Source organism: Vespa crabro, chromosome 14 (assembly GCF_910589235.1).
Source record: "Vespa crabro chromosome 14, iyVesCrab1.2, whole genome shotgun sequence".
NCBI lineage: Eukaryota > Metazoa > Arthropoda > Insecta > Hymenoptera > Vespidae > Vespa > Vespa crabro.
This window is the reverse complement of record NC_060968.1, coordinates 2,409,143-2,418,252: the sequence shown is the minus strand read 5'-3', so window position 1 is coordinate 2,418,252 and position 9,110 is coordinate 2,409,143. Positions and strand designations below refer to the sequence as shown.

The 9,110-nt window shown below is 32.2% G+C and overlaps 1 protein-coding gene across 5 annotated transcripts in view; it reads right to left on the bottom strand.

Annotated features, from left to right (window-relative positions):
* Positions 1-4,781: 4,781 nt before the first annotated feature.
* The window catches only part of LOC124429186 (cadherin-89D), a 39,104-nt gene continuing 34,775 nt past the window's right edge, over positions 4,782-9,110 (bottom strand). For 4 of the 5 annotated variants that reach the window (XM_046974115.1, XM_046974116.1, XM_046974113.1 and 1 more), the window contains exons 18-22: positions 8,841-9,041; positions 7,999-8,196; positions 7,125-7,292; positions 6,185-6,546; positions 4,782-5,286 (exon numbers count right to left, since the gene is read on the bottom strand). In XM_046974115.1, the coding sequence (XP_046830071.1) occupies positions 5,255-5,286; positions 6,185-6,546; positions 7,125-7,292; positions 7,999-8,196; positions 8,841-9,041 (961 nt within the window). In that variant the 3' untranslated portion in view covers positions 4,782-5,254. Of the gene's footprint in view, positions 5,287-6,184; positions 6,547-7,124; positions 7,293-7,998; positions 8,197-8,645; positions 9,042-9,110 lie in introns of those variants that run through there. The other variant, XM_046974117.1, reaches the window with a different exon arrangement.

Here is a 9,110-nt window from a genome sequence, read left to right as displayed (position 1 = left end):
CGGAATGCGAAACAAATAAAAAATAATACCAGGATAATACGAAGTCTCTTTTTATTTCAAGGACAAGAGATTTACAGGATAAAATCGAAGGTTGTAGCCTTGCCGGTGTCGCTTACGGAAGCTCCCAGCTAAGTCGTCACGTGAAACAAGATATGCGGTCCTTCGATACCGTTATTCGAATACACCAGTGAAATATTAGCTACTTAATCCATGACGAGATCATGCTTCTACCTCCCTCGGTCATCGAGATTCTCCTGTCCCTCTTTCTCCCTTCAATCACTTTTCCCCATCATTGCGTTCTTCTCCTCCTCCTCCACCTTCTTCTCACTTTCCGCATGATAACCGATGCCTTACGAGCATCTCGTAACAATAAAGAAGACCTCATAGATTTTTAATCGAGAACCAGTTGAGCACCATCGTATTAATATTATTATTAGTAATAGTAGTAGTAGTAGTAGTAGTAGTAATAGTAGTAATAGTAGTAGTAGTATTAGTATTAGTAATAGTAGCTAAACTCAAGGTTAACTTTTTAATCGTCGACATCTCATCTCGTATCCTATTAACGGCCACATAATTCGATTCCTTTCTAAACGATCGACACACTCCAAATTTGATTTTCTCGAAATATATTATCTGTCTTCATCATTACTCCCTCTAATTCAATCCAAAGCCTCTCTCCGTCAGTCACCACCCTTCCAACCAACCACTTTCCTCTCACAATCCTCCTCCCTCCCTCCCTCCTTCCTTCCCGTCACCCTTATCTCCTTCCATCCTTTTAGTATGTGCGAGCAGGTAATCGTTGTTGTGCCGCAGCATCGACTGCCGAATTATACCTATCTCTGGCTCTATCGATCCTGTCGAGATGCGCGGTTGGAAAAGCCGTTTGTAGTCGACAACACTCCTCGTTCCATCCTTTTCATTTCTCTCTCTCTCTCTCTCTCTCTCTCTCTCACTCTCTCTCTCACTCTCTCTCTTTGTATGTGTGTCTGTGTGTATGTGTATGTGTGTATGTCGATGACACACGCTTGAACCTAACTGTAACTACGCGTTCGTGCATTTAACGCAACCATTCCTTCCGACATACATACATTTTCTACATGATTACAAAACTTATCGTTACTTAAATATTAAACTTATTTAGATATTAGAAAACTTCTATATGGTTTCTATTCTATTCTATTCTATTTCTATTTCTATTTCTATTACACTACGCTTTCTTATAGTTTGTTGTATTTAACATTTTAAACATCTCCGCTTCATTCCATTCTTATCATAAACATTATACCCGACAAATATCCGATAATTTTATATATTCATATATATATATATATATGTGTGTGTGTGTGTGTGTGTGTGCAAGGTATCCAAAAAGTATGAGACCGAACTTATCTTACGTATTACTGAATTCGAAAAAAGATGAAAAATAATTCATACAAACTTACTCACGAAAATATTTTATTGATAAGATATATGTCTTTAAATGATATTTATGATTTATTATAATAGTTATAAGAAACGTTCGATAATTCTTTCCACTGGAAAAATGAAGGCTTTCTTCGTCGAATTCGTCGAATTTAATGATTGCCAAATTCTTTTTAATATTTCAACTGTATTTTGGAAATATATATATATATATATATATATATATATATATATATAAAATAGTAAATGCAATTTGAATACACTGCCAAAGTTCATCGTCCATTTTTATCGTACTTTTATAGATCAATTTTATTGCTTGAGTCCATAAATAGAAGTCCATAGGAAAAACACAAAAAAACAACAAAAAAGAAAGAAAGAAACAAAAAAAAAAAAGAAGAAGAAAGAAAGAGTTCGGCAATCTTTAAAGAGCATATATCTTTTCAATCAAACACTATTGAATTTATATGAACTTTTTTTATTCGTCTATTTGTTGTCAGTAATACGTATTATAAGTTTGATCCCATACTTTTTGGACACCCTATATATATCTTTGTATCATAACTCAATTCATTCATTTCTAATTGACCGTCCTTACGTTTATTTACGAATTTTTCTTTTCCTTCTTTTTTTTCCTTTTTTTCTTTTTTTCTTTTTTTTTTTTTTTCTTTTTTTCTTCTTTCAAGTAGACAACTAAGTAAACAACAGACGCATTACGATAAAACGTTTCTTTTCTTTTTTCCCTTTTTTTTTGTTTTTTTTTTTTTATTTTTTCATAAATCAAACGAATACAAAGCTACTAAACTGATTCGAAAATGACCACGACAAGGGATGGGGATGAAGTCCTCTCTGATGCTCTATAAAAGTGATTTACGATCGTCCGAATCGTTAATCCTCCCCTTCCCGCTCAATTTACCCTATCTCACCCTCTTCAACCTTCTTCACCTATTTTCTTCATTCACGCTCGCAGAAAAGGTGAGGAGGAGGGGATGGGGGTGGGGGAGGGGGAGAGATGGAACATAATCAATTTTTAACAATATCCTAACGAAACGTTCGACTTCTCTTTATCCTTCCTATTATCTTTACTTCAATAAGTAATCGTCTTATCGTATTATTAATAAACATAAACGAAAAATTTATAATAACATTCTAGATAATAAAAAAAAAATTATATTTAGCTTTGGCTTTTCTAGATAACGTCATGACAAATCCTTGAAAAAGATATTTAATGTGGAAAGTGTGTAATACGATCACGTCGTCGAATGCTATATTTACTAAAGGGGAAGGGAGAAAAAAGAAGAAGTATAAAAAAGGACGTGAAAAGTTAGGATATATAAAGGTGTTCACAAGGATGGGAAGAAGAAGAAGAAGAAGAAGAAGAAGAAGAAGAAGAAGAAGAAGAAGAAGAAGAGGAGGAAGAGGAAGAGGGTGAGTAAGAGCAGGGGTTGAACGTGTTAGATGTTACAGGGTCGTTATGTGTACTGCGTGCTAATGTCTCGAAAGGTCCTCGTAAGAGTCCAGATAAATCATTTGTAAATGGCTTGAAAACGAGTTGTAATTGTTCCACTCAGATGCTCACGAACCCATCTTGGAAGATGTCAGGGACAATGGGTATATATATATATATATATAATATATATATATATATATATATATATGTATTTACACGAGCCATCCTAGATACTTGCAGACCACCCTATGATCTAACCCCTAGGCTTTTACTTTGCTACAATCATGTAATCTCCTCACTTAAATATATATATATATATTTTTTATGTTCTTTTAATTACATCCTAATATTCATAGAAACATTAAAAAGACGATACAAACATATTTTATATAAAACACTTTCTTAGATATTACCCAATGAAAATACATTGACGTTTATTTTCATCAAATTTGTTTTATTAAAAATTTTACTACGAATCTTTAATTTTATTTTATTTTATTTTATTTTATTTTATTTTCATTCATATAAAAGTTTTCCTTTTTTTCTTTTCAATCACTCACTCTCCCCGGATAACTTCGTTCATATCTGACACAATCTATAGGCCCCTCCTCCTCCTCCTCCTCCTCCTCTGCTCCTTTATAGATCCTTTTGTCTTAAGCATGCATTTTCTCATTAATAAACCTCTTTCTTCCCCCTCCCTTCTTCCACCGAATAATCCAACAGACTATGCACCTTATTATGGATCATCATTAAACGATGGATATGACAGAAGCGCAAGAATTTTCCTAACATGAGATTCGTCCTCCCGTAATTAAAACACCCACGCTGATTTGATTGCGTTGAAAGACATTCTTTCGATCGGACCAAGGCCAATGAGAAATTGCTATGATAAAGGTGACCTTGCAATGGATGATGTAATTAACAGACGAACGTTATGCCCGATTAATTGTGCTTGATTTTAAACGAATGATTAGATATAATACTCTTGTAATTTAATTTTACGCATTTGTAACATGTATGTAATTATTTACACGAGTGAAGGTTTCACGATTGATGTCCTTCCGTTGCTTAAATCGAGAATTTTCACTTTATAATCTAATATATCTATTCGAATTAATAATAATAATAAAAAAAAATATATATATATGTGTGTGTGTGTACTTAAGTATAATCATAAACACATGATTTATCTACTAATTTATTACAAATGTGTGTATTACAAAAGAAATTTACATAAATTATACATTATACATTATACATTATACATTATACATTATACATTATACATATCTACAGGATAAATTAACATTAACAAGTCACATTCTACGTTTCTAATTTTCTAGAATATTCAACACGTTGAGCTGAATGGAAGAGATAAAACTTGGTGGTCGATAAAAAAAAAAAAAAAAAAAAAAAAAGAAAAGAAAAGAAAAGAAAAAAAGAAATGAAACTCGACGGTTTAATATTCTTTTTCTCTTCTTCTTTTTCTTCTTCCTTTTTTTTATTTTTTATTTCTTATCTTTTTTTTTTCCTTCTCCCCGAAGAGAAAAACCAATGGAAATCAAAGGAAAATGGACCGTAAAAAGGAGGTTAAGAGTAAAAATCGAATCGTAAACGCTCACCGTGCTAATAAGATCGATGAAGGCCACTTGTAGAGGAACGATAAAAATCGTCCACCATCGTGGTATCCTATATCTTATGTACAGAAAAGTAAAACGATGGAAAAAAAGTTAAAATCTAAAATGAAAAACGAACCTGGCTCACGAATCCCGACGTACGAGTTACTTTGGCAACGAAAATGACACGACGTCTAATCTCTATTAATATATATATATATATATATATATATATATATGTATGTATATATTTATATACATGTAAGTACTTACATAAAAAAGACATTCTCGAAAAAAAAAAAGAAAAAAAATAAAAAATAATAATAATAATAATATATTATAATATATAATAACATATAATATTATATAATAATAGTAATAATAACAATAATAATAATAATATTAATAATTAACGTTCTAACGATATTCTAACGTTTAGGATCGTCCTTTTCGTTGTTTCGAACAATATAAACGCCATTTCACGTTTAAATATTCTCACTTAACTGCAATACTATTTGCATTGCCTAACGGCATATATCGCTCGTGAAGATTCCATTCGAATTAGCATTATGACCCGTTGCAGTTAGAAACTCTGCGTGTTGGCGAACAAGAGAGGAAGAGAAAGAGGGAGAGATAGAGAGAGAGAGAGAGAGAGAGAGAGATACAAGGAAGAACGTGATCGTATTCTTCAACGACCGTTATTTCTCCCCTCTTCCTCTTCCTCTTCCTCATAGGTTCGTCTAATCGTCGTGAAATACCGCAGAGACTTCTAATACAACATATGGCTCGTTCTCGTTGCACCTGTGAACAAGAAAATGAAATAAAATCAAATATATTAATCAGTCGTCTCTGTTCTATCTCTCACTCTCTCTCTCTCTCTCTCTCTCTCTCTCTCTCTCTCTCTCTCTCTCTCTCTCTCTCTCTCTATTTTTATCTCTATCATTAAAATAAAATATCTAATTAAATTGTAATGTTTTGTTACCACTTGAAAAAAGATAAAAAAAATAAAAAAAAAATCGTCATCGATCTATCGAGAAACATTAATAACATTGACACTTAACATTATTTTGTCGTTTTCTAATGAGAAAAAAAAAAAATCATTGTTTGACTTTTAACGCGCGATTTTTCTTTTTTTTATTTTTTTTTCTTTTTTTTTTTTTTATGAACGATAACGATAATACGAAACGTATAATTAAAGATGTAAATTTTGTCTCTCGCTCACTTAATTTACTCGAAGACGGGCCAAAATTACAATGGGCAATCAATTGGAAACTGAAGCCGCCAGTCAATGGCATAAGAGAACAATTGTAAATAAAGCCAATGAAAAAAAACACTTGCGCGTTTCAGGGCCGATTTTATCGAATGTGTATCGAACGTTTGATAGGATATATAGGGTGGGGATAATGAACGAATTTCAAATTGACATTAATCGAAATCAATTCCTGATTCGAGACTGAGAGACGATGCCGGCCCATCACTCCCCTCCCCGTCCAAACACACACACACATCCTAAAATCGATATAAATCAATAATATGAGATTTGAGAGATATAGTTTTGGAAAAAAAAAAAAAATAATAAATAAATAAATAAATAAATGTAGATATAAACTTTATAATATAGACAACGATAATTCGTGTTCATATAGAATATAAATTTTAATCGAATATATTAAAGAATTTTGTCGATTTCTTAACTTACTGTGCAAACTCGAAGCGTTTGGTAAAGAACTAGCCAATGGTAATTCCATACCAGGATGCTCATGGATAACAGTTTCGGTGATATTGTTTTCAGCCTCGGAATGTGCCCTTCTATGCTCGTGTCCACGTCCATCGGCATTTTTTCGTCTCTTCTCGGTAACGCAACAACGTTGATCCCTTTGCAATGTCATCTCGTGCGAATACATGGATTCGAGATTGGTAAAGGAATTAAAACGTTGTCGTCTTCTCGTTAACGCTTGATTAGCTCTTCTACCAACGACGCTTGATGTATCGTGACTACCGCGAGACAGGTCGTTACTTCTTTCACGGCGTTGCAATGATTTCAATGAATCCTCGTAACCACTGAAAAAACGAACGCGTGATAATAAGATACAATAGATAATAAGATATAAAATAAAAATAAAAAAAAAGGAAAGTTTCCTCGGATATCTCCTTAGATGATAAATTTTTGCGATTTAAATTTTCTTCTTTTTATCGTTATACATTTTTTTTTTTTTTTCGATAAAAAAAATTCGAATAACATTAACCCTAATATTGTGTCTATCGAAAAGGGAATGATGAGAGAGAATGATAGAACAATCTCAGAACAAACTACTTTGTTCTCGATTAATTTCAATTTAATTTAAGCACGATGAATTCATCGAATTTTTTTTTAATAATGACAAAAATTGAAAATGCATTATCATACTTAATGATTATTATTACGAATGGCTTTGATAGAAGAATATACGAATATATTTTCTCTCTCTCTCTCTCTCTCTCTCTCTCTCTCTCTCTCTCTTTTTTGAAATCAAAATTATTTTCCATTCTTTATAAATGAAAATTGTTCAAAATGTTTGTAGATTGTAGTTACGTACAAATTGAAATTATTTTGATGCGTGAACATTATTAGAATTAAATGAAATAAAATTCCAACTTACTTGCTACTTTCACCGCTCGAAGGACTCGAGGAGTGACTGCAGTGACAGGAGGCTCGTGCTACGATTCCTGAATCCTGACCACTGGAATGCAAGGACGTTGCGGATGCCTCGAGTCCTTTCGTATTACCTGTCGTCCTCACCCCATGTTTCCCATTACTTCCGCCCATCCTGTAAACGATCGATAGTGACGATAACATTCGTTATCTTTGTAGAAAAGAAAATTGAAATTTCTCTTCTCAATGATAACCAACGTGTGGCTATAAAAAAAGAAAGAAAAGAAAAAAAAAAAGAAAGAAAAAAAAAAGAAAGAAATTAAAAGTTCTCCCCACATTCTCTCTTCCTATCTTTTTCCTTCCTTTTTTTTATATTCTCTCTCTCTCTCTCTCTCTCTCTCTCTCTCTCTTTCTCTCTTTCCTTATTTTTTTTTCTTTTTTCCTTACTTAACGAACAAATTAGATTTTTATTTCTCTCGATAAATTATCTGTATACTTTTAATCTACCTTTTGTTAAAATTAATTATCTAATCCAATCGTCTTTTAATCGATTATCCTAATTAATTATTTAACTGTTTGTTATTATTATCAAATTAATTAATTTATCTAATTTATTTATACCTTGAAAAAAAATATTTCCCTAAGATAAAATTGAGATCATTCGCTTATATCATATCGATCGGATTTAATAATCATCAGATATAAATATCGTTTATAGACGTATTATTATTATTATTATTATTATTATTATTATTATTATTATTATTATTATTATTATTAGTATTATTATCGTCATTATAATTATTATTAATTAATTATTCCTTCGATGATGATAACGTGTGAAAATTTCAATCGTTTATTACCAATTTGATCGAACTCACGTGTGAAAGCGTACGCAGCCGGGTCCATGATCGCAGATACTCTGTCGCCTCGTCATATCTGTACAAAAGGGTTCTGGATCGTAACGAAGGCCATCGACGAAGGTTGGAAATAATGGTGGTTTCTGCAATGTAGAGTCTGCCAAAGCAAAGCCAAGTGGACCACCGCTGGAGAACATCGCCTTCTCGCGGCGTCTACGGCTAACGAATCGAATTCGAAAAGCCCATTCAAAGTATAGAGTTTGTAGTCAAGAGAAAATCATCGATACGACGTGGAGATGTCGACGTGGATAAAGGAAAAAAAATCAAAAGGGAAGAAAGCAAAAAAAAAGAAAAAAGAAAAAGAAGAAGAAGAAAAAGAATATAGGAAAAAAGAGACGGTAGGACGATATTATTTTAAATCCCTTGACAAAAGTTCGACGTACATTCAAATATATTAGAGATATTAAAAATCTATATCTGACAATACTATTAATTTTTTAACTCATGCTATTTTATGAAGAAAAAAAAAAGAAAGAGAGAGAGAGAGAGAGAGAGAGAGAGAGAGAAAGATATAGAGAAAGACAGAAAAAGAAAAAGAGATTGAGATTTATATATATATATGTATAGACATATACATATATATGTATATGTATATATATATACAGAAAGAGAGAGAGAGAGAAAGAGAGAGAGAAATAGAAATAAGCAAGAAGAATGATAAATGTTAGTGTCCATTTATAAATGAAACAAATAAAAATAATAAATAATAATCTTTTTTGAATTAGTTCGATATCGTAGTTGATGCTTCAATCGTAATGGGATCGTTGTTTTCTATTGATCGTTTTAAACCGTATGCCGCGTACCGTTTGTTTCTACGAACGCAGGTGACACAGATTGCTGTTATTAGGGCACCAACAAAGACGACACATCCAAGTACAACCACACCAACTTCGAGTGTAGATAGCATGTAACGATGATTCCTCCTTGGTGCATTACCAGCTATCTCGAGTACGTGATACTCGTCCAGTTCACGCTTTATATCCATCTTTTTATTGTGAAAAACGCTGTAAAAAAGAAAAAGAAGAAAAAAAGAAAAATAACAAGGAACAATATGATATCAATAACGTTCGATT